Below are 25,184 nucleotides of genomic sequence, written 5' to 3' on the forward strand. Positions count from 1 at the left end.
CAGAATATTAAGAAGAGCCACCTCAGCAGATGCAATGGTCTGCTAGGGACTCCTGGGCACTGAAAGTGGAATATATAACGACATTTACAGGACTTCAAGCAATCACAACCTGGAAAATAGAACGAAAGCTTTGTTGGCAACTGCTAATTGTCCAAATAATTTGGGAATCGGAGGAACTAGCCCAGCCATAACGGGCAGGGCCTGGCCAGACCCACATTGGATGTAAGGCGGCAGTGTCTCAAGGGGCTGAAGGAATGGTAGAGGGGGGCCATCTGTCCCACCAAGGCCCTGCTGCTGCTCTTCAAGTCCAGGCTCGTGACCTTTTTTTCCCCTCTGCCTATGACAGTCACTTTTTATCTATAAACAATATATACGCTGAATGTTTCTGTACAGCATCTGTTGTATTTCGTTGCTGTTTAAACCCAAATTGCATCGCATTGTACTCGATGTTCTTGAGAACATAATTAGTGCTCGGGCAAAGTTTAATTGCTCCTTGCACTTACGCTACGGAACATACTAATCCACCGTGTAGGCGTGTGACGATGTGTTGGATTGAGCGAAGTCGACATTTATGCTCACGATGCATGCGTTGAACGGTGTATGTAAGAGGAACGTGTGACTTTTGATAATTTTATTCAAATTCTATGGAGATGTCCACTTTAGGCTAATGGAATGCATGAGACAGAACATGCGAGACGAGATGAACAAGATGTTTATCGTGATAACTTGTACATCATAAGCATGGCACGAATGCTACATCAACCTAATGCAAATGAGATGGTGCAAACGAGACACATTATACTGATATATTTTTTTATTGAATCGTGCCATTTCATTAAATCGCGTTGGTAACGAAGTTGTAAGTTCTAGCATCTATACTCCTGACTGCTGCCATTGCTACTCCAACCTTATGGATTACATATGTATCATGACTTCGAGGGTGCACCGACCGATACAGCGGTCATTCCCAAAACGTGGGTCGCTCGCATGTTGTCCCGCCACAGCGACCACCGCGATGGCCGGTATGGGCCACAGCAACACACCCTCCAAGCCGGCAGGCACCACCATGGACGCCAAGCGGGGTCCTTCGGAGGGCCCGCAACAAACGCCTGTCACGGAGCCGGTGAGGGTGAACCGCGCACGGAAGACTCTGCCCAAGCCTACGCCGAGCCAGGTAAACGGGGACGAGCGAGCGGTGTGGCGCTGTGCGATCGCCAAAACGGACGCCCGCGCGCTTATTGCCATTTTCAGTGTGATGGCTTTCCCGTCTGGACCCAACACAAGGTACCGCTCCGGGAAGCAAGCGGACAGAACAAGGAGGCAGCTTCGGTGCCGGCGCCGATGCCGAAGCCGACGCCGACGCCGATGTCGACGCCGACGCCGATGCCGACGCCGATGCCGACACCGGTGCCGGTGCCGGCAGTTGCAGTGTCGGTGGCAGCCGAGGAGGAGCCCGGAAAGATTAACGAAGTGACGCATGTTCCGCCGACCGGCCAGGGCAGTCAAGCCACCAACATCGATTCGCCCAAAACACCACCAGCACCTCCACCACCACCACCACTGCGGGACCAGGGAGAACACCTCAACTCCGTCAGCCAGATCAGGCAGGGGAACTCAACGCACCTCAACAGCCAGACCAGCCAGGCTAGCCAGCCTGAACAAGGCAGTCAGCCTGGACAAGTTAGCCAGCCTGGACAAGTTAGCCAGCCTGGCCAGGTCAACAAGCCTACCCAAGTCACCCACTCGCATAATTCAAGTAACTTCATCCATCAGGAGCAAAGTGACCAGTCAAACAATGTTCATGCATACAGCCAGCCCACCCAAGGTGATCAGTCAAACAAAGTCAGCCAAAACAGCCTGCCGAGCCAAGTCAGCCAGCCCAACCCTAGCCCGGTGAACCAGCTGAAGCAGGCTAGCCCGACTAGGCAGGCCGTGTCCATCAACAATGGCACCGAGGTGAAGCCGCCCCCTAAGAGCGGCGATGGCGCTCAGGCCTCCAGCGAGGCCGCAGGGGGACCCGGCGGACAGGCCCCCGAAACGCCCCCGTCGGACACCGTCGGCCTCGCGGTGGACGGGAAGGGAGCTGCCACCTCCTCCTCATCGGGTAAGCGAAAGTCGGCAGCCTCGTTGGAAAAGTAAAGTGTTTGGTATTGAGCTGGGATATCCGTTATTTAAGTAATCAATTCCTCGATCATCGGTTCCATTACTGCCACGAGCACGGCCCTGCAACTGCTCGTTCACACCACTGCTAGCAAAAGGGCCTCTACGAGAGAGAGCTTTAGAGAGGTTCTCTCGAGGGTATTTTGGCCTGGGCAAAAGGCCTCCCGTATTGTCTTCCATTGCTTCCTTTCCCATAGACTCCGTTGTCTGTTTGTGTGGCCGTGCCTGCAGCCCCTCGCAAGAGGAAAAGGAAGATGGGGCTGTACAGCTTTGGGCAGAAGAAGAAGGGAAAGCCGATCCGTCAGCGCACGCTGATGGAGATGCTGCAGGGCAAAGTGGCGCAGCCCGAGAGAGATGGACGCGCAGAGGTGTGAGACGGTGCTTGCCAACACTGACGATGAACGCAGAAGTTCTGTGCATCGTTTCTATAGGCAGACACACGTATACACGAAACACGAACAGCCGCCATTCGCCACTGTGGCGGTGATGTCACCACAACGCTTGTGCCAGGTTAGGTGCACTTTGAGGCCATCGCATGATGTGTCAAAGGCTCGCTGACAGGAGGTCATGGAATAGACACAGGTGCCATGGGTTGACTGAGATGACTGGCAGAGGCACCAGCTGTGCCCCCTACTGTGCCAACTTGCTTTGTTTTAGCCACCCGGCGCTCCGCTCTTTATTGTGAGCTTCGCTGCTCTGTCGTCCGCTGTTGTTTGAGGGTGACTGCCTCCAAATGCACAGTAGCGTCCTCCCCACACGGACACACACACAAGTCTTCATTATCGCAGCCATCAGAAATGCATTACTATGATTACTATAATTTATAAAAATGGCATGGTTAATTATTTATATATATATTTTTAGTGTGACACACTTGACCAACAATTACCTACTATAATCACCCAGAAATGTCTGTCCGTCCCGCGCGTGACGACACTCCACATGAGGCCCACCCCCCCTCATTAATATTCATGAGGGTGGATTTTTACACTAACGCAAGAGGAAGGTCGAGCTGAATTAAATAATTTATTGCGCAAAGTCGCTTCAAATATGATGTTTCTTTACAGAAAGTGACGGTAAAAAATAAATATATGCAGCCCAGTGCTACATCCGTGCGTGACGTCACTGTAAAAGGCCCCCACGCCCCCTTCATTAATACAGTGGTACCTCGGTATACGTCGTTAATTCGTTCCAGAAGGTAGGACTTATACCGAAAATGACGTATACCAAACGAATTTTTCCCATAAGAAATAAAGGGAAAGGAAATAATCCGTTCCAGAGGAAAATAAATGATATTTTATATGGCATATTATACATTATTGGGGTTGTATAAAAAATGTAGACACTAATGACTAAAATGCATACAGAAGCCACGTGACCGCGCTGCTTCCAGCTGCGCTGGTCACGTGGCGTGCCTCAACCCCGCACGTCGCGTGCGCCTCGACCCGGGGCTCCACCCTCCATGGGGGCAGCCCGCCGTGCCCCCCGCCCCTCTCCCCCTCTCTCCCACGCCCCCCGCCCCTCTCCCCACGCCACCCCGGCCCTCTCGCTTTGTTTCAGTCGTGAACGGGCATACGCGGGTACTGTACGCGGTGACTCATCCCAACCCATACAAGTTCTATCAAGCGCAAGACGTCGTATCCCAAGACATTTTCTCTCTCGAAAAAACACGATGTATACCAAATTCGACTTATTCCAAAGCGGTCGTATACCGAGGTTCCACTGTATTCATGCCTGCGTGGAAATTTACACGAACGCACAAGAAGTTTGCGCGCTCCACATGCCGCACCCCTCACCTCATGAATAATCATGAGCGGTCGAAGTCACTCCACATGCCGCACCCATCCACAATGACCATGAGGGGAGGACGTCACTCCACATGCCGCACCCCTCCCCAATAACCATTAGCAGGTGACGTCACTCCACATGGGGCAACCCCCCTCCCTCATTAATAATCATGAGCTGAACACTTTTTCTATTTAATTTTTCAGATTTACTGCAATATACACCCGTCCTTGGACGGGAAAAAAAGCTAGTAGGAATTATGTTAGCCAATCGTGTGGAGCGACAATTACGTCTGGCCAATAAAGATACAGTTTATTGAAAAGTTTGTTTGATAAGCAGCAATTGGTCTACCAGGCACAACCTTGGGGAGTCATGTGGCCTCAGTGCTCTGATTGGCAGTTGCCATTACAATTTCTCACTTGGTGGGAAAGCAGCGATCCGCTTTGTTCAGATTTGGGCAACTGCATTCTTTTTTGTGCAGAAGCTATTACCGGCAACGGTTGCCATATCATTTTACAAGTACATTGTGTCATTTATGGTGACTGATTTTATTGTGTTTACATATCTTTAAAGTCCGATATCTCAGGTTGGTTCTAGACATTTTTAAACATTTTCAGTTTAAAGCCCAGGCCTGCTTTTTCATCGCCACATAAAACTCAATCCTGGGACCAATTGAGATGTCACCACCTTTTTCGCGATCAGGAATGGAACTGGTCACCAGGTTAATACAAATAGAAGGTACAATGGGTATAGAATTCACTTTCTAGAAAGAAAATCTAAATCCCCAGTGAGGCAACGAAATGTTTTATGAGCAGCCTAATCAATTTATATCCAGAGATGGAAAATGTAAATGGATACGTGGCGATTTGTTGCTCTGAATAGAATGAAAGAGAATCTGTAGAACTATTGTGGAGAGGCCAGACAGAAACAGAAAGACCTCTCGGCCGTCGTTGCCAGTATCGTTAACACGTGATTATATTTGTACACGTTGAGTGTATGTGTGGGTACTATTCAATCATATTTGCTGAGTACCTGCCCAGTGGCCTAAAAAACAAGATGGTCAGCAGCTAGAAATGCAAATGTTATAAAAACGAATATGACATGACCGTAGAACTGAGGTCAGAGTGCTGAGTTGATCTGGCACTGTTGAGATCCTGGGTTTAACCCCAGGCAGCTGCCTGTGAATTAAGCTGGGTTCTCAAGTGGAGCAAGTTGATGGTTGCAGCCCTCACACCAATGACTGCACAATTTGATTAATTTAATTTGGCTAAAAGCAGCTCTGGGAATTAGCGGTTTGACTGTCATGTAACGAACATTTCTCTCTGAAGCCAGGCGGGTGGTAAAGTACTGCCCTCTACTGTGTGGAGCAGAGGTCACTTGAAGGGATTGCAAAGATTACTTTGTGATATCTCTTTCCACGGACCATTGAGTTGCACTGCTCTGTGAGATTTCCCAATGGAACCTTCACCCCCCTAACATGACACCACACGACCGTGCCGGCTTTATGGCGCTTGCGGCACCGCTCCGTGTGGCTTTGTGATCGGTGTGGTGCTTCGCGTGTTGTGATGCAGGAGTGTGACCGGGCCTCCGATGGCGAGAGTGACCGAGATATGGCCGACCCCTCGGGCGACGAGACCCAACCACCACTGACGGCGTCTGGTACGGTCGCAGCACCAACGCCAGCCGCACCGCCCCGCCCAGACACCCGCACGGAGCCCTCCCGCCAGTACAACCACGAGGTGGCAACGACTGCAAAAACCGCAACTGTGGCCACAACTGCACCCACGGAACCCGCAACCGCAGAATCTGACAATGAAAATAAATTATCGGCGGTGGGAGCGTCGACTATCGCGTTGAATGCCGTCGGAGGCGACGTGGGGTCGGAGGTCGCAGCTGCTGCTGCAGTGGTGGGAGCAACAGTTGGAGCGAAGAGAAAATTGGATATGGGAGGAGGAGGTGGCAGCGGCGGTGGCAGTGGCGGTGGCAGCGTGGGCTCCCACACATCCCAGGAGTCTCGGTCGGGAGGAGCGCAGTCTCTGGACGGCGATGTTGCAAGCAGCAAGGTGCATTATGTGGAAATGATATTTAAATTTTATGTTTAAGCGGCCGAGAGAACTCAAGAGACCAGGATAGTGAGCTGGGTCATCAAAATGACAAGCAAAACAAAATAAAGTACAACAATAAAGGAAATCTAATTTGGCAAGAATAAATGTCATGTGAGACATCTAAAATATTGCCTAAAAAATACAAATCACCTTGTAATAATACATTCCCTGCAGCGCAAGTTTTCTCGGGCAGATTGTTTAGTCTGAGCAAAGCACAATAAAATTACAGAAACTTTAAGTTAAAATGTTGATTACTGTGCTCCTATGTAAATGGCCAAGGATATATGTGTCATTGTCAATTGTAACAACTCCAAGTGTGTCCTTGTCATTTAAAATGTAACTTCCTGTAATTCCCTCCTACTGCTAGGCCCATTTACAGGCCGGTGCTGCACACGCCTTATTTCCTGCACAGGGATAGCTGCCACTGGGAGTCCCCTTAGCTTGGCTGCGGAAGGGAATTGGAATGGTTGAGATGAGATGTGATATATCAGGCGCTTGACTTTCTTTAGACATTTAAGCAAGGGCCCTGTACTTGCAAATCCTCATCTTGTAATCAACGTAATAGTTTTCAGCCCTATGTCAGTCCACTGCTGGATGAGGTCCTGTCCATGCCATGTTGATAATGGGGGTAGGGGTTGTCTGCCCATACTTCACCTCGCTGGTCTTTTGACAGGACATCGACAGCACAATTGGGATTAAACTGGGGAAAAAGACGAATAAGATATTGCATTTAAGACGTAACGCTCTTATGCGCTCTTTCTGTTGCCGTGATCCTGTAGGAGGAGGGCGAGGTGATGGACGGCGACACGGAGGATGACGAAGATGAAGGGGAGGAGTCTGAGAACCACTCGGACGTGGTGAGGAACCTCCTCCACCTCCTCCACCTTGGCGGTGTCGCTCTCAGTGGGCGATGCCTGGCGCACGTCCAGGACGATACCCATTTACAAGTGTGTGCGCGTTCATGTGTGCGTGTGTCAGAGCTCCGGGTCAAGCAGCAAGCGCAAGCGTGCGGGGGGCAAGCAGAAAGGGGGCAACCCTTGGGTGAAGCCCAACCGACGGCGCAGCCGCGTGGAGCGCCAGAAGTACTTGCAGCGCAGCGGGCAGAGTGAGTGCGCAGTTTTGATCGTCCGGGTTTGGCGATTGGCGACGTCGAATCAGGCGGTCGTTTTTATCCTGGGTGTCAGAACTGAGATGGGTCATGCTGGTCCCGAGAGGGGTAGGTGCTGCTACGCCTTCATCAGCCGTTGTCCTCGTGATGGTCATCAGCCATGATTAATCCACAGCTGGATGAAGGCCGCCACAAGCCATCGCCCATCTCTCAGGATCTTACACTGTAACAATTCGTCACGCACCTACACGAGTTTATTTCACTGCTCCATCTCTGCAGCAGATGTCCTCTCGGGCGTGTTCCCTCCTTGGCTGTCATTCCATCGTTAGTCTTCCCCACGGCCATCAACCATTCTAGCCGTGACGTACCCTGCTCAAGCCCATATACGTAACGTTCAGTGTGAAGTCTCCAACACGTCTCACATTTGTTACAGGTATGTCAAAAATCTTGATCGGCGAGTATCCAATTTTAGACTCGTTTTCATGAACAAATTCAAATGCCCAGAGGAACGAAATGATGATCAAATGGATGACACGACTCTTTCTACAAGCCTGTAGCTTAGTATACCCCTTTGTACCTTCCGTGATTTACTGAGGCAATTCTGCTTTGCTTCCAAGTTCTGATGAGATTGGGTGCATTCCACGTCGTTGATGAACGGAAATGGTTTTTATTTTATTGATTTATGTTTATGTAGTGTTTTCAATTTCTTTTGAAACGCAGTTTTTAATAGATGTCTCTTTCTTTTTGCCGTGATTTCTATTTGTTTCTTGTTCGATACTTTTGTCATTTCGTTGACCCAGGTCACGCTTCCAAGTGAGACTCATCCTGGTCTCTTGAGTTCTCAGCTGGTTAAACAAAATAAAGTTGAAACGTGAACTCATTTAGATGGCGTCAACAACTCATTATTACGGAAATATGAATACTTTGCCCGAGCTGTCTGGCTGCTACTGCACCACAACAATCCCTCCTCTCTCTCTTGTCCAGCAGACGCGTCGACGGCGCCGGCCCCGCCGGCCCCGCCAGACGGAGACATCAAGGAGAGCTACACGGCCACGGCGCTCAGGGAGCTGCCTGTGCCGACGCACTCGGTGCTGTCCCCGCACACCAAGGGTGAGCCACCCAGCGCCTTGCACACACGGGGGGTGTGCGGGTGTGCTGCGGGTAATCGGCCCTGTGGCACACACACACAGGGGGGATAGTGTGTGTGGTGTGGGTGACCGACATTGTGACACACAAAAGGGTGTGATGTAGATGGTGTGGGTGAACCTCCCTGCGTCACACGCACACACACACAGGGGGGTGGTGGTTTGTCGTGGAGCACCTGCTGGGAGAAGTTCCACAATCTTCTGCCACTGCTTGCAAATTGACCCTTTGCCGAGGGGGAGCCCTCATATTGGAAGTGGTTTTCCGCTGGCTATTTTCCTTGCCCAGCTGGAAACCTAACCTTGACGTACTGGACTCACAAGACAGTCTGAATTTGGCTTGGAGCCAAGCAGGGCCAGGAGGTGCGGGGTTAACAGCTTTCATCGTACGTTTCATCAGTCCGTACACTTGAGAAAGATGAGCAGTGTGGGTGCACAGCCACATCGACCCCGTCATTGCTTGTGACATCAGTGGGCACACGGCTCTAGTACCACAGTGGAAACAAAAGTCTGGAGCTCCTGAGCCATACCGGGACTGGTTTCGCATGACCCTGATGCTGCAGCGTGATTGTGGAGTGGGGAAAAAAGGTTTCCCCTGGGCTCCCTTTCCCTCGCTCATCCCTCCCTCCCGTCCGCTCGTCACGCAGAGTCGAGGCGCAGCTCGGACATGGAGGAGGGGCTGCAGGAGTTGCCCCTGTGCAGCTGCCGCATGGAGGCACCCAAGAACCGCGAGATCAGCAAGCTGTCCAGTGGCAAGTGCATGGCCACGGAGAGCACCAATGGGCAGGTGTGTGTGTGCGTGCGTGTGTGCCCAACCTATCGTTATTAAAATTATAGTAAGATTGGTTTTAGCTGTTATTTATCTGGGAAAGGCGCAACAATAGTTTTAAGCAAGGTCCTGATGCGGAGATGTGGTCACTTTCTCTTTAATAAATGTTTTATTTCTCAGTACGTCTGTGTGCACTGATGCTAGTGGTTTCTGTGTTGACATCGGTGCTTTCCATGGTGCCCGGCCAGCTTTTGTGGTTACCCCAGTGGTTTCTGTGGTCGCACCAGCCGGTTACTGTGGTGAGACCTATTGTTACACCAGAGGTTTATATGGTGACTGGCTGGTTTCCGTGGTGACACGGGTGGTTTCCTGGTGACACTGTTTGGTCTCTGTGGTGACACGGGTGGTTTCCGTGGTGATTCCGTCCTGTCTCCTTGGTGACGCGAGCAGTTGACGCGGTGCCTTCGCTCGGTGGCCAAGCAGGAGACGATGCGGCCATCGAGCCGTGTGCAGCTCATGGTGGTGTGCGAGGAGCACCGCGCCAAGATGATGACGCACCACTGCTGCCCGGGGTGCGGCTTCTTCTGCTCCACGGTAGGGTGCACGCGTAACGCTCGTGATGCACTGCTCGGGGGTGCAACATAACCATGCCACGACTTCACAAGACCAGTGCTGGTCTCGGTTGATTGCTTGGGCACCTTTCAAATCAGTAGCTGCCATTTTTAAAGGCAGGAAGCCCCTCCCCAACAATTTAGTAGAGGCTACACGTGGAGGAGGATCATTGTCCTTTAACGCTTGCACACTCGGTCTGAACGCATTGATGCCTTCGCTCCCTCTCTCTGTCTGTCCACCTGTCGGTAACGAATTGCGGGAAATTAACTCTGCCAAAGGTAATCCGATGAGAATCACATTTTTTGTGCAAAGTTGCGTTGCTGTTTGGGACTGGCCAAATTGATCAAAGTGTTACGCAACACTTGGTGGCAAACTCATGCTTAATAATAAAACCAACACTAACACAGAATCCTTTTAAGCTAAGGTGATGATGTCACATGGCGTGGGCGTTTCTTCTCCACGACGTAGCTACGGTGTGACGTTATCTTGCGAGGACAAGCGCATGTTGGTATGCGTTGCAGGGTCCGTGTTGCGTACGCTGATTATTCTCGTTTGTATTCATTTTTTTCTCCTGCGTCCGTGTTGCCCCAGGGCACGTTCCTGGAGTGCCAGCCGGACGTAGGCATCTCTCACCGGTTTCACGTGCGCTGCGTGTCGCGCCTCAACGGCTCACTCTACTGCCCGCACTGCGGGGAGGAGGCCTCGTCGGCGCGGGAGGTCACTGTCTCTGCCGCCGACGCCGCTGCCGCTGCCGCCACCATTACTGGCTCGGCAGCGCAGTCCGTGCGGGCCTTCGACAGCCTGCACATGCGCCCCGGCGGCACCAGGTGCAGCGAGAGCGGTGGTGTGGTCGTGGTGGTGCTACGTAGTCGTGTGCAGTGGGACATGTGATAAGTAGCCACAGCTGTTGTGTGTGGTGGGGTGTGGTTGTGTGCGGAGTGGGATGGTCCCGTGTGGGTGCATTGTGGAGCGTGGTGGAACATGGAGGTGTGTGGTGAAGTGTACTGAGATTTGGTTGTGTGTGGTGGGGCGCGATTGTCTATGATAGGGCCCGGTTATGCATAGTTATTGGATGCTGTCAAGTGTGTATACACCTGCCCAGCTCTGAGCTTCTGCATTTTCCCATCGGCAACGTTCACAGAGGACTCCACCGAGTTTCTGTGCTTGAATCTCGCGTGCGTCAATTTCTGTGCCGGCAGCGCGCGTATGCGTCCGGCACCCGAGCCGAGCCGTGCCCAGGCGGCGCCACCGGCCGCAGCCGTGATATCGGCGAGTGCGGCGCCGGCTCCGGCTCCGTCCGGGAGCGAGGGGGAGGCGCCGCTGAGCGAGGGGGAGGTCGCCGGCCCTGCGACGACCCTCAAGAGCGGAGCGGTGATCTCGGCGACTGGGCTGCCCTCGGCCGGCAGCAAGGAGCTCCTGGAGCAGGCGCTCATCACCCTGCACACGGAAAGGTGCCACCTCCCCCTACCTCCGCCCAACTCCATCTCCTCCCTCTTATCTCCTCCCTTTTCCTCCTGCTGCATCTCTCTTCCTCTGCAGTCTCCTCCCACCCCTACTCCTACGCCTCCCTCCTTCCCCCTTTGGTAGTGAGCACGGTGTCGTGCTTGCCAGAGTGAGGAGGCTTCGCAGAGACCGAGAGGAAGGGGAGAGAGTGACTCTTGCCCCAATGATAGGGATTCACCCCGTTATAGTCGTTTGTAGTTTTCACAAGGGGCCACTGTTGCTATACAGTTTCACCCAATTAGATAATTTGTGAGTAGGGTTGGGGGTAGTCATTGCATCTCAAATGAGTTGAATTTCAACAACATTCCCTGCAAGCCTCCACAGATCTCCTCCCCAACAGCACACCACACCTGTGGGTTGTATGCAGCACCAGCCGGGCTTTTCAAAATGGTGGAGTGGTTAAGCAGCACTGATGAGCCTCATTGTTGGGTCAGCAGGTCAAACGTAGTGGAGACGTCTAGAAGTTGTTCTCCTTATGAAAGTCAAACAGACAGTAGACACGTTCCCGTTGACTGCCTGGTGTGTGGATGAGAGATTGTATTGTTTATCGTTGTAAATGTGAAATTCTGTGCCGAGCCCCGGTTTTACCCTCCTCGCGTCTCCCCCACGTCCTGCAGACCCAAGAAACTTCGCTTCAACCCCAAGCAGTTGTACCTGGCGTCACGGCTGGGGGAGCTGCAGAAGGTGCTGCTGATGTTGGGTACGATGCGACGGGGGGGTGGGCGGCTTTGTCAATAGCAGCGCCGGTTAACAACTGGTACGAGCAGTCGATGCGAGTCGATTGATCAACCAACTAGAAGATTGTGATTCACTACCGTTGTTTCTGTAGTTAATTGCGACATGGCCTTGCGTGAGTGCCCGCTGCGGTAGGCAAATGTCAGTGCTGGGAAGACGAAGGTCGGCACGATTCTGTTCATGCGCCATCCACCTCGTGCGCCTTGCCGATCATCATACCTGCTGCTTGGCAGCACTTGCCCCAACAGTCTTGTAAAGGCCAATTGAGGGATCTTTGTGCGCAATTGCGTGTGTGCGCGTGTGTGTGCGTGCAGTGGAGGGACTGGACCCCAATGTGGCCATCGAAGGGCAGAGGAAGAGAACTCCGATGCACGGGGCGGCCGAGAGGGGCCACGTGGAGGTCCTCCACACCCTCGTGCAGGTGGCCTTCGCACGCTCGCCCGCACCAGCTGCACACATGCACACTCGCGCTTTCCCAATTACGTTATCGGTGTTGTGTCATGAGACGAAGGATCCCACTTTGGAACTCTCACAGAGCAGTGGGGACCCTTAGTGCGTTGTGAAACAGCGGATTTCGCAGACCATATTCTGAAGTCCGTTCCAGTAATGTCTGGTACATGCAGTAGGGGGGCGGTGGCACCTACCCACCTTAACTAGTACCGTGTTTTTGTTTTTCTGAATACTTTGCAAGCACGATTGGAAGCATTTGTGCGGTAGCTATGGTTGTTCGTACCGTGGGGGTCACTACTGCTGTCTATAAATATAACAATAGGTTGTACCATTTCTGGCAATAAAAACATGTGTTAAGATGTTATAAAACACCAAACAGAATCGTTTTTCAAGGAATCCTGTCTGCAATAACTACACGCACTTGTGGTGAACATGCAAAAACAAGATGCAAATTACCTTTGGCCTGACAGCTACCAATCGAGGACGAACGTGTGTTGGAATCCTTCACACAATCCACGTGGAGGACGTGATCTTTTGTTGCTTGTTTGTAATCGCAGGCGGGCGGCAACATAGACGCGTGCGACCAGGACCAGAAGACTCCGCTGCTGCAGGCGGCCGAGTCGAACCAGCTTGCGTCGACGCGCTACCTGGTCAAGGCTGGGGCCTACGTGGCTCACAAGGTGGGGATTGAACGGCAGTGCACCAGCGCCTGTCTCTGTTCAGGGGCGTAAACTTTGTGGCACAGTGTGGCACAGTGTGGCACCTGCTTGGTTTTCACAAAGTGTCAGGGCCACGTCTTTGGTTGCTGTTCCGACCGAAAGACCATTTACCATCTTCTGGCCCACCTCGGTGATGGTATTGGTTTTGCCAGGCATTTGACATGGAAGAGCCGTGTGACGGTTACCGATTTATCACGTTGGCTACATCAGGCCTGCTGCTTGGAATCACTCCAAGCATCTTAGCTGCACTAATTGGTTACTCTTGGGTAATATTTTCAACCTCCATAATGTTTTACAATACTTTGTATTTAATCTGCTCACTCACTTTTGTTGCGATGATAAACGCGAGCCCCTAATTTTTTCATGTTCTTATTGGACTCTCGGTAACAAAAGGTTTCCCCAGTGCCGGTTTAGAGATGGGACTAGCCAGAGAGGCGAGCGGTCGAGATCACTCGGCGGCCGGGGTGTGTGCGCTTCCCACTCAAGCCCACGTGGTTCTCGCGTGCGGTGGTCCCACACTTTCTGGGTCGCGCTGTTTCACGCCGCCGTCGCTGGCGCTCTCTCTCTCAGGACGACGAGGGGGCCACCTGCCTGCACCTGGCCGCCAAGAAGGGCAACCTAGAGGTGGTGCAGTACCTGGTGTCCACCGGCAAAGTCAACATCAACTGCCAGGACGACGGCGGCTGGACGCCGATCATCTGGACGGCCGAGTACAAGCACGTGGACGTCGTGAGGCTGCTGCTGTCCCGCGGCGCTGACGTGACGCTGAGGGACAACGTGCGTCCACCGCCCTCCTCGCCGGCCCCGCCGCTAACCAAACTGTCCAATATCCCCGCCGATTTACTCTTTGTCTACTCGCTTCATGTTTGTTCAGCCTCCCCATCAGCCTGTCTGACCACCCTCCTCACCAATCTGTCCCCTCACTGGGTGTCTGCTCATCAGCCCGTCTGCTCACCCCCACCCCTTGCCTCATCTCCCATCCGTGTCTGGTCGCCCACTGTGCGGCGGCCCTCACCATGCGTCGAAACTCGGAGGTTTCGCGTGATGTTTGGCCCACAGTGCAACCCCTTTGTCCGTTGTGTTGTCACCTAATGTCGTGGTAATTTTTCAGATTAGCATGTCGGTTTCTTTCTAGATTTGTTATCATAGTAATGCAATCCTGCTACAGGCTCTTTTATTCATGAATAGTTATAAAGAATAATGAAATATAATTGTAATCATTGGTTAATGTTTAAATCCTGTGAAGTCATGACCCCTATTTAAGGTGCCACGGTAATTCTGACTTACTGGATCTTGTCCTGAAGATGCTTTTCGCAGTTTGAAGCGAAACGTTGCGAATTTAAATTGACACCTGTCCACGCCATAGCTCGGTTTGTTCAGCCATGCCGGGTGGTCGAGGGTCTTAACGACACATTTGCTACGACCCGTGCCGTGCGGTGTGTGCGCAGGAGGAGAATATTTGCCTGCACTGGGCGGCGTTTGCCGGCAGCGTGGACATCGCCGAAGAGTTCATCAATGCGCAGTGCGACCTGCACGCGGCCAACCTGCACGGCGACACGCCGCTGCACATTGCCTCCCGCGAGAACCACTACGAGTGTGTCGTGTGAGTGTTCAACGCATCGTCACTGCAAGTGTATGTCACTACGAGTGCGTGGGGAGCAAAGTGGCCACCGGGCGTGGTGCTAGCCAGCGTGGTGCTAGCCAACCGCTCGTTCGTGTGTCGTTCCACTCTTCGTTAGGTGCTACTCGCCTATACACGCCTACAGCACTTGTGTCAGGCTACGCGGGGGATCTTTGTCTTCTGTGTGCAGGCTGCTGCTGGCGCGCGGCGCCAACGTGGACGTGCGCAACAAGGAGGGCGAGACGCCCATGGAGTGCGCCTCCGTCGACTCGACGGTGTGGCTGGCGCTGCAGATGAACCGCAAACTGCGTGAGATCGTGGCCTGCCGGCCCGCTCGCACCGAGCGCATCCTCACCCGGTAGCGCCTCATCTCTCACCCGCTCACCCCTAGCCCGCTCAGCCTGGGACGTACTGCCTAGAGCAGGGGTCGGCAACCAAAATAACAAGAAGAGCCATTTCTTTCCAATTCGGTACAAAATTCAGTATTTCAAGAGCCGCAATGCATCTGAGTACATACTGTACATACGTACATATCGTCAAGAAGCAGCCCGTAAAGAGCCGCATGCGGCTCCGGAGCCGTAGGTTGCCGACCCCTGGCCTAGAGGAAACGGTTTAACTGCACCACAGCGGTGCTTATGTCGTGTCTGGTTGAGCGATTATGTATGAATCGATGTTTGTGGTTACGAGGTTGCTGTGCGTGGTTATGCGTGTATCTCGTACTCGCACGTCACATGCGGTTGTGGTTGCGCACGCCCCAGGGACATTGCGCGTGGCTACGAAAACGTGCCGATCCCGTGCGTGAATGGCGTCGATGAGGAGCCGCCGCCCGCCGACTACAAATACCTGGCCAAGAGCTGCGAGACGTCTCCTATGAACATCGACTGCAACATCACGCACCTGCAGGTACAGACCGTGGGTCGCCCGCCGGCACACCTGGACACATCTGGGCACCACCTGGGCATACCTGGAGCAGGGATTAATTTCAGCCGGGTCTATTCAGTTGAACGATCAGCATATTTAACTCCTTAAATTGGAAATTTGACGAATGAAACCTTAAGTCCCGAGGTGTTGCCAGTTGTAAAGAATATTACTCGTTTGTGAAGTCAACGCGTAGGTTTTGCAGCCAATATTAAGATTCAATATTGACTTTTGGGTTAGGCCATGTAATGATCTGGCCAAGTCCTGTCACCCTCCACCACCCAAAGCTCAATTAATCTGCACCGTGCTGTGCCCGTCCTAGAAAGTCTGCTAGATTTGTCCTTTGTCAAGTTGACGAGATCTTTCGGTGGCCCGGAAATTGTTTCCATGTTCGTCACACCGCATACAGCATACTTCTCACTTTGGCTGTGACTATCCAGCATCCCAGAAGTAATTTGAGTGGAACTTGAAATCCTGACGTTGATGTTACCTGCTTGAGGGCGACCTGGCCTGGCAGGTGGGGAGCACTGCAAAACCGTGCTCTGTCGTACTAGTTCAGGAATCTGATTTCAACTCTTCCTCTCCGATGCAATGGGCGTCCATTTTTGTGCCACCCCCCTTCATACCCTGCCTCTCGCCGTCTGACCTTTTGACCCCTCTGATTGCAGCACTGCAGCTGTGGGGACGATTGCTCGTCCAGCAACTGCCTGTGTGGGCAGCTCAGCATTCGCTGCTGGTACGACAAGGTACGTGCTGCGGACAGCGCACAGGTGCACGCCATGCTTAAGGTCTTCACTCCACCTGGGACCTGTTCACATGTCCCTCTGTCTACCTGTCCCTTTGTCCAACCTGTGTAATTGTCTACATCTCAACCTAATAACTTGCCTGTCGACTTGTGTATCCGTACACCTGTTTACATGTCCATTGTCTACTTGTCCACCTGTGCACCTACAAGCTATCTACCTGTCTGCCAGTGTTTAACAATGAGCTTACGATTGCTGCATTCGGACTGTGGTTTTTATGTCAAGTAGGCATGACGCATTTTATTGACTCATTGATTAAAATTGATATGCAAGTTAGATTTCCAGCCACGGCTAACATCGGTGGCGAGTGATATCTGAACCAGTCCTGGGCCATCCAGCACTTCAGCAACCCGCACTGATGAGCGTGGTGTAGTATTGTCAAACAACCACCATGACCAACACGGCTTGGGGACGCCTTTCATCCCCACAGGGCTGTGAGTGCTTAGCGGTAGAGCGAGTGGCTTGCAATCGGAAGGTTGCGAGTTCAAATCCCGGTTGTGGGGTTGACTCGGCTCATCATCCCTTCAGGGTCGATTAAATAACTACCACTATGTGAAGAAGTCGACAGTGGTCATCCTATGAACATATTCGCCCTCGTCATAGGAACGTAGAATTTCCACGACCGGCTCAGGGCTGTGAACGGGAGATGAGCCCCGATGCCTCGTTGCTGTGCGTGGGGCAGGATGGGAGGCTGCTGCCCGAGTTCAACAAGATTGAGCCGCCACTCATCTTCGAATGCAACCACTCGTGCAGCTGCTGGAGGAGCTGCAAGAACCGGGTGGTGCAGCACGGGATCAGGTGTGTGCAGCGCTCTGGCGTTTATCTGCGGCACACGCGACCAAACAGCGCCCGGCGCACTGGATGTTTGTCTGCAGTTGATTTATTTCTGGTCACCTGGGGCAGGGCCCACTGGCAACTAGACAGCTCTTTGTCAAGGGTGACCTCGGTGGGGAGAAGGGGGTTAAAGGGAGGATACAGAAAAATGAAACGTTGAAAATCTAAGAAATAACTGCAAAACAATTTTAAAAGGAAACCCCACCACAGCAGCAGCAGATTAACACTCAAAAACAGCCATTCAGACAGCATTGAAGAGTGAATAAAAATACACAGCGGGTAGCGTGAAAGCAGCTAGCTGTAGATCTCCTATCGCCTTGTTCCGTCGTCAGTGTGGTTTTTACTCTGGGTATCGTGTTTGCCTCCCCCCCCCCCACACTCCATCCATCACCACCACCACCGGCATGCAGGGTGCGCATGCAGCTGTACCGCACTGCCAAGATGGGCTGGGGAGTGCGTGCTCTGCAGGACATCCTGCCCGGCACCTTCATCTGCGAGTAAGTGACCGTCCCGCTCCGATCCCCCCCCCCCCCGCTCGTTAGTCACTGTGCTCGATCTGCTCTCTGCGGCCTTTGCTCGGTTTTCTTCCTCCTGTCGGAGGTCATCACCGTTCCCCCGCCTCAGCCTGTTTGTGTCGTGTTCATAACGCTTTCCCACTCACGTCGAGAGTGTTTATGAATTGTCGCTCTGTCCGTGCGCCTGGCGGGACTGGGCGAGTCTCGGTAACTATCGTAAAGGTGATCCCATATCAATCCAACTTGAGTATAAAGTTCTGCTGCTATTTAGGACTTACCCTGGTAAAGGCGAGGTGGCACGGGGGGACATGGCCAGCTCACGTGGCGTGTGCGTGGCGTGTGCGTGGCGTGTGCGTGGCGTGTGCAGGTACGTGGGCGAGATAATCTCGGATGCCGAGGCGGATGTTCGCGAGGATGACTCGTACCTGTTTGATCTTGACAATAAGGTGTGTGGTGGACAATCGCGCCTCTTCCTCCTCCATCCTCTCCTCATGCACCACCTCCTCCTCATGCACCACCTCCTCATGCACCACCTCCTCCTTATGCACCACCTCCTCCTCATGCACCACCTCCTCCTCATGCACCACCTCCTCCGCATGCACCACCTCCTCGTCCTGCTCTTCCTCCTCTCCCATCACCTGATATTTAACCACTGCGAGTCTTCTACTTTCCCCACCTTGACCACCCCGCACTGACCGGCTTTGTTCCAGTATGGTAATCTGCTAACGAGTACCGAATACACCCGCTCTGATGCGATCGCAGTGTAACATATTGTGCCACAGTGGGCTGAGTATCAATGAATCACGCCCTGCGATTAAAAACCTCTTATCCCTCGGTCCGTCCATCCGTCTGTTCCGGCATCGGATCATGTGCGGCGATAGCGAATTGTCCGTCGCTGTCCAGGAGTCGTAATGGTGATGAAATTTGAGAGCGGGGCACGAGCGATTGTGGCAAGCCTCCGCCCTTTGGTCCGCTCACGGCGCTGGCCGTTAAGCCTTGTGTTGGTGTTTTAAAAGCCACACACGGTGTGATAAAACCTCTCGTCTCTCTGAGAGCTGGAGGGTCATTGTGCAAAGAGCACCGTGATTACCATCTCGAGTGATATCATAATTCGCAAATGATTTGATCGTTTACTGTGAAAAGCCCCACCGAATCTCGACCGTACCAGATACTCGTTTAAGTCAGAGCCGACCTAAGGGAAGCCCAAGTTCGGGCCACGTGCAAATTTCTCATTAAGAATGGCAGTGTTATTTATTTACTCGGGAATAGCCTCAACCAGTCCCAAGACTCGTTCTCGGGAGGCTGCTGATCCATTGGGATGCTCGGCCAATGTATTAAATTCTGTCTTTCGTGTGGGAGGAGAGCAGCAGGGCTTGTTTGAAAGGTTGTGTTTGATGAACGGTGATTGGCCTACACAGCCCACAACCACGGGTGGTCACGTGACCTCTGTCTGCAATCTGATTGATGGAAGTTGCCTTCCCAGCGGTTGAAAAGGGGAAACTGCTATTCGATTTTGTCCAGATTTGGGAAACGGAATCTTTGCGCATCCAAGGGCAGTCCTCGTTCGTTCGTGAGACGCACTGCAGAGAAAGAGGCAACGCGCGGAGGAGGAAGTTATGGCCATTGCCAGTCACGATTATCCTAAGTAATAACGATAACGATCAGTGTTTTCATATTGCAGCATCGTTCATGCAAACTGCACCTTGCAACGCTGCGCAATATTGCAGAGCACTTGGATACATCTTTAGACTTGCTTTTCGCCAACGAGGGTTTATACATGCGGGAGGAAACCTGGCGTTCACTCAGAAAACTCACACGTGCAAGGGGGCCACGCTGTATTCCATGCAGATGGAACGGATAGAGATTAGTGCATGCTTGCTGTATAGCAATTCTGGCAAGGCAGGGTCTGGCACCTCGATGCTCGCACGACTTTCACAACACTTGCGCTGCGATCCACTGCTGCCTCCTGGGTGCTGGATTACAGGCAGCGCCGTGCAGCAGCGTAGCCACCACCTTCCAGGCGCATCTCTCGGGTGCATCACGGCCTCGGTGCGTGGATGTCCGTACTTCACCCCGTGTGCACGTGTGCGAGCAGGACGGAGAGGTGTACTGCATCGACGCGCGGTACTACGGGAACGTGAGCCGCTTCATCAACCACCTGTGCGAGCCCAACCTGGTGCCCGTGCGCGTCTTCATGTCGCACCAGGACCTTCGATTCCCTCGCATCGCCTTCTTCAGCAGCCGCCACGTGCTGGCCGGAGAGGAGCTCGGGTGAGGACACCACGCGCTCGCCGCACTCACCACGCGCTCGCCGCACTCACCACACCCGCCGCGCTCACCACACCCGCCGCGCTCACCACGCTCACCACGCTCACCACGCTCACCACGCTCACCACACGCTCGCCGCGCTCACCACACCCGCCGCGCTCACCACACCCGCCGCGCTCACCACGCTCACCACGCTCACCACGCTCACCACACCCGCCGCGCTCACCACACCCGCCGCGCTCACCACACCCGCCGCGCTCACCACGCTCACCGCGCTCACCACACCCGCCGCGCTTACCACGCTCACCATACCCGCTGCACTTACCACACGCTAGCCGCGCTTACCATACCCGCCGCGCTCACCATACCCGCCGCGCTCACCATACCCGCCGCGCTCACCATACCCGCCACGCTCACCACGCTCACCACACGCTCGCCGCACTCACCACACCGGCGCGCAGATGCGCCACACGAGCGTAACGTCCCGCTGCGCTAACATCCCATGCTAGCGGAAACCCGCACCACTGTAATGGACGATACTCGGTGAAGTGTAATTGCGTTATGGGAATGTGACCCAATCCCGACGATCTTTGTACTGTGAAAATAATACGTGCAAAATAACAAACAGCCCAGCGTGGTGCTGGCCACCCTCCCCTCGTGTGCTGTGCCGGCCTTCACAGGTGGTACTCGCATAAAAGCACTTGCCCAACAGTCTTAAGGCTATACGGTCTTTGTTTCTGTAGGTTTGACTATGGCGAACGGTTCTGGGACATCAAAAGCCGCTACTTCACGTGCCAGTGCGGCTCGGAGAAATGCAAGCACTCCGCCGAGATGATCGCTCGCCGCCACGCGCAGGCCGAGGCATCCGGCCTGCCGGGTCTCCTGGATGGCAGCGGCGGTGGCACCCCACCGGCCCCACCGCCGCCACCGCCAATCCCCGCCGCCCCCAACCGCGTCGCAGCCACTCAGTCGCCTCCCGTCTTCGGGCCGCAGAGTGAACATTTTGCGAGCGCGCTCAACAACGTGCACACGTACGCGCGCACGGGGTCGCCCGTGAATTCCTACGGGTCGCACAGCACGCACAGCAACCCGCCGCAGCGCCAGCCGCCCGCCACCTCCGCGGCCAGCCCCGGCCACAACGCCCACCCGGCGGCGGCGGCCGTGCTGTCCCCGCCGCCACCGCTTGCCGTGGCCTCCCCTCGCGACGGCACTCACCCCACCACCATCGTGCCGCCTCCGCCGCCGCCACCACCACCGCCGCCGCTACCGCCCCTGCACTGAGGGCCGCCCGGCCGTCGAGCCGGCAGGGTGGGCACCGAGGTGGACGCCCCCTCTCCTCCCCGCGTCATCGTCAAAACCCTGCGTCTAGCCCAGACTACTCGTCGTCGCGTGCTCTGCTCAGTGTCACGCGTGTAGCGCAGGGTGGTAGTGGCGTTGGTGGTGGCGGTGCTGGTCGCGGACTTTGGGGCTGGCTCGCTGCCTGCTGCATGTGCTCCGAGTTGAATCCCGCACCCACAGGTGATGTCCTGGGAACTCCAGCTACGGTTAAAGCTCACCGTTGTCTGTGGGTCTTGAACGCCACTCTGCGTTCCAAAGAGCTCTTGCCCCGGGAATTGACACGCATGGCCCCGGGGCCCCTCATACAAGGTCCGCGTGGAGCAGGTGGAGTGGCCAGTCGGGCTGGATCAACTCCACGCCGGAAGCCGGTTCCATTGCTGTGCCCTCCAGAAAGCATCTCCCTCACTCATGTGGGGGTTTAGCTCTATTTGAGGCCTGACCCCCCCCCTCCCCCGTAGGAGTGCACTAACGTGTGGATAGTGTTAGGTTGGACCGGACGGCTTTCGGCGTGAGCTGGGTGTCAGGTCAGTGACGCCCCGCTGCGCCCGCTTGGTGCTACGGTCCCTTGTGCTGCGTTGTTCGTCAGCGAACCGAATGATGCGATTCGCTGGGATTCATTGGTGAGGAGGTGACGGATGGGAGTCACTGGGGGCTCTATCCCCCCCCCCCCCTTCGTGCCCCTCCCCCCGAGTCCTCGTGTCAAACCGGTCGCTTGCGCTCGCAATGAAAGCCGCAGCGCATGCAGAGCGGTTTTACGCATCGGAACCGCTCACGGCTCGTCGAGCAGTATTCGTCCTCTGGAGCGCCACGTTAGAATCCCCCGGTGGGTTCCGCTGAACCCCTCCGGTGACTGCGCCGACCGTTCCAGGAGACGGCCACCTCCCCCTCCACCCCCCCACAATCACACTCCCCTCTGGCGTGCCCGCATGATGGGTCCGGATTAAATATATTTTGAATCTATTTAATGTTTTTAGGATTTTGGCGACACCAGTGGAGTACCTCCTCTAGCCTGATGGATGACGCAGGGAGCAGCGAATGCTCCCTGCGTTGATGTGGACACCCCCCCCCCTTTTACGCAGTGGGCGTCGATGACGAATGGCACCATTTTATTGCGACGAAGAAGATGGTGACGTATTTTTGTCTCCCCGTGGTGTCGGTGAGGTTTGGTTGGGGCTCGGGCACTGCGGCTAGGGGGTTAGCGATGTGTTTTGGCGGTAAGATCGATGCGAGCTTTTTCGCGTTGCATTACTGCGCCACTTGATCCAGCGCGAGACTGGAGTCGGATTCTGCCTCGGCTCGGATTCTTCTCTCCTGGATTCATTTCCGGAAAGGTTGAGTGGGGCGCAGGGCTAAGGGCAAAGCCCTGACCCCAGCCCCTCCTCATCCTCGTGTGTGTGTATGTGTGCGTGTGTGAGACTTGAGAGCGAATGCTGTGTGCGTGTCATCGTATGTTTGCGACCGACTGTGTGGAGCAGTAGTGCAGTGGGTTAAGACGCTCCACTACAAACCTTGCGACCCGGGTTCGATTCCCACTTCCGGCCATCAGTGAAGATTATCTGAACCGATTCTAAGCCTCCCCTACGTCTACTCGGCCTCAAATGAGTACCTGGTGTGGTGTGTAAACATCTGCACTAGGTAGGCGAAGGCGGCTGGGCGTGGTGCTGGCCACCCACCCCCTGGTCTGCTGTGCCGGCCTTCGTACCCTGCTCGCTTCACAGCACTTGCTCCTACACGGTTAAGGCGACACGGGATATCGTTGTCTTTGTGCGTTTGTAACTGGGAGCGTTCATATGTGATAATCGAGCATGTATGTCCGAGTGTGAGCAACTGTGTGGCGTAATGTTATAATGGGGGGGGAGCTCTGTGTACGTGTCAGGCTGTCTAAGACTGTGTGTAATGAGTGGTGGCGCAATCATTAGCGCGCTGCGACCCCGGCAGCCATTTGATTTCGGGCCACGGCCAACATGGGTGTTGAGTGATCTCTAAACTTATCCTGGGCGGCCCCTAGGTCGATTCATCTTTAAATGAGCACCTGGCAAAATTTGTAAAATGTTAGTACTGCAGACAGAAGGGTGGCCAATTCATGGACAGGGGGCCACACCATCCCATTTTGCTCTGTGCCGGCCTTAATATATTCTCGCAAACAATACTTGTCCACCCGGTCTGTTAAATGCAAGAAGGGGCATGATGGTTTTTATATTTGTGTAGAATACGAGTAAGATACGCTTGCACTGAAGTGTGTGCGTGTTTACGGTAGTTTAGTGGTTAGCGCGCTGCACGGCAAACCCAGCAACCCCAATTTGATTCTCGCTCATGGCCAACACAAGTGACGGATACCTGAACCGGTCCTGGGCCTCCCGTAGGTCGACTCGGCCTCAAATTGTTACCTGGTACGGTGTGTAAACATTGCCACTGGGGAGACAGACAGCCGGGCGCGGTACTGGCCAGCCATGCCTCGTGTCTTGTGTGTCGAGGTATGCGCAGAGTTCGTGAATTTTGCGCTGCGCTCACACCCCTCTGCGCTTGCATCTAGAGCCGTGTTTCCCTGCTGCACGCTCCGCTCACCTTGGCTCTCGTACCGCACGCTGCAACCCAAATGTTGCGTTTCCCAGACGTTTTGAAATCCGGCCTTGGTCGCAGGCGTGGTGACGGCTCTCAGTTGTCCATGCGTCCACACATTCCTGCGCTTTGGCTGATAGGACCTGGTATAAAGATGGGGGGGGGGGGGGGGTGCAAAATGAGTAATGAAGCGGTCTGATTTTGTTTGTCGTGAGTTCTACTTTAGGTGGCATCTCCTTTGTCTATTGGGATGAAATATTTTACCAGCATTTTTACTTGACTAAGAATTTAGGGGGGTACTGTGCGATCAGTAGGGGAGACTCGGTCCCCTCCATCACACCCAACCCCGCTTGTGTTCCTAACGTCGTGCAACACTGAAACACGCTTCTGTCAGTTTCACAACTTGGTTGCAAGCAACTGAAATTCTCGTATGTGGACGGCTCTGCAACCGGTTGCGAACAGCAGCGCAACCGGTTGTGATCCGCACGGCGATGTGTAACGAAGTATTTCATCACCATGTGACGCTTTCGCAAACTGTGATTGGTTGTTACAATCCCGAATGACACGCCGTTTCATTTTGTCGCGCACCTACTCGCCCGGATTTGGACACAGCGGTTGCAGGCGATTGATACGATTGCGCGCTGTGGTTTGTGCAACCGTTCGAGATTTTATTGCTGGAGGTTCGTGCGTGTAAGACGGTGGTATTGGTAAGATTCAGGACTCAGCCCAGAGCCAGACCCACTCCGCTGCTAGCTACCCTGTCTGCGTGGACCGGCACTCGGGCGAGCGAGCGAGCGAGCCACGGTAAATAGTTTTTGTATGTGCGTATGCATTCGACGATGACATGGCAGGCGCGTGCTGTTGCACAGACATCTGCCGCTTGAATGATCTGGATCTGCAGGCGTTGGTTAATGGTAAAATGTGGATAATGTCACAATTGTTTTAATGTCAATAAAACCCTCACCGATCATTTTACGCCGGCTTGCACGTGACAATGATGTGCCTCAGGGAAGGAAATGCAAATCGCAAGCATTGGAAGGAGTGGCTACACGTGGTGGGTGTGTGGTTCTGGCCACCAACCACAACCACCACACCGTGACAGTGGTGGTGCAAGTGTGTAAGTGGGTGGGTTACTGAGTGACTTGGCAAATGAAATAGTGGCTGAGTGGTTGAGCGAGTGGGTGAGTGAGTGGGAGGGCTGCCACCTCTTCCTAAGACCAACCCGGACATGTTTCTCAGC

The 25,184-nt window shown here is 54.0% G+C and overlaps 1 protein-coding gene across 5 annotated transcripts in view; it reads left to right on the forward strand.

The window, feature by feature from the left end:
- Positions 1–24,919, forward strand: part of LOC144937799 (uncharacterized) — a 37,320-nt gene extending 12,401 nt beyond the window's left edge. For 3 of the 5 annotated variants that reach the window (XM_078865264.1, XM_078865266.1, XM_078865268.1), the window contains exons 4-27: positions 1,005–1,174; positions 1,252–2,104; positions 2,392–2,528; positions 5,517–6,008; positions 6,830–6,907; positions 7,029–7,155; positions 8,143–8,268; positions 8,948–9,087; positions 9,520–9,663; positions 10,273–10,508; positions 10,881–11,132; positions 11,802–11,884; positions 12,234–12,340; positions 12,927–13,049; positions 13,659–13,865; positions 14,537–14,691; positions 14,900–15,067; positions 15,468–15,612; positions 16,296–16,373; positions 17,113–17,228; positions 17,675–17,761; positions 18,147–18,225; positions 19,875–20,050; positions 20,791–24,919. In XM_078865264.1, coding sequence (XP_078721390.1) covers positions 1,005–1,174; positions 1,252–2,104; positions 2,392–2,528; positions 5,517–6,008; positions 6,830–6,907; positions 7,029–7,155; positions 8,143–8,268; positions 8,948–9,087; positions 9,520–9,663; positions 10,273–10,508; positions 10,881–11,132; positions 11,802–11,884; positions 12,234–12,340; positions 12,927–13,049; positions 13,659–13,865; positions 14,537–14,691; positions 14,900–15,067; positions 15,468–15,612; positions 16,296–16,373; positions 17,113–17,228; positions 17,675–17,761; positions 18,147–18,225; positions 19,875–20,050; positions 20,791–21,328 — 4,817 coding nt within the window. In that variant the 3' untranslated portion in view covers positions 21,329–24,919. The remainder of the gene's footprint in view (positions 1–1,004; positions 1,175–1,251; positions 2,105–2,391; positions 2,529–5,516; positions 6,009–6,829; positions 6,908–7,028; positions 7,156–8,142; positions 8,269–8,947; positions 9,088–9,519; positions 9,664–10,272; positions 10,509–10,880; positions 11,133–11,801; positions 11,885–12,233; positions 12,341–12,926; positions 13,050–13,658; positions 13,866–14,536; positions 14,692–14,899; positions 15,068–15,467; positions 15,613–16,295; positions 16,374–17,112; positions 17,229–17,674; positions 17,762–18,146; positions 18,226–19,874; positions 20,051–20,790) is intronic. The other 2 variants (XM_078865265.1, XM_078865267.1) reach the window with 2 other exon arrangements.
- The last annotated feature ends 265 nt before the right edge of the window (positions 24,920–25,184 follow it).

The sequence above is a fragment of the Lampetra fluviatilis genome, chromosome 20 (genome assembly GCF_964198595.1).
Source record: "Lampetra fluviatilis chromosome 20, kcLamFluv1.1, whole genome shotgun sequence".
Classification (NCBI taxonomy): Eukaryota; Metazoa; Chordata; class Hyperoartia; order Petromyzontiformes; family Petromyzontidae; genus Lampetra; species Lampetra fluviatilis.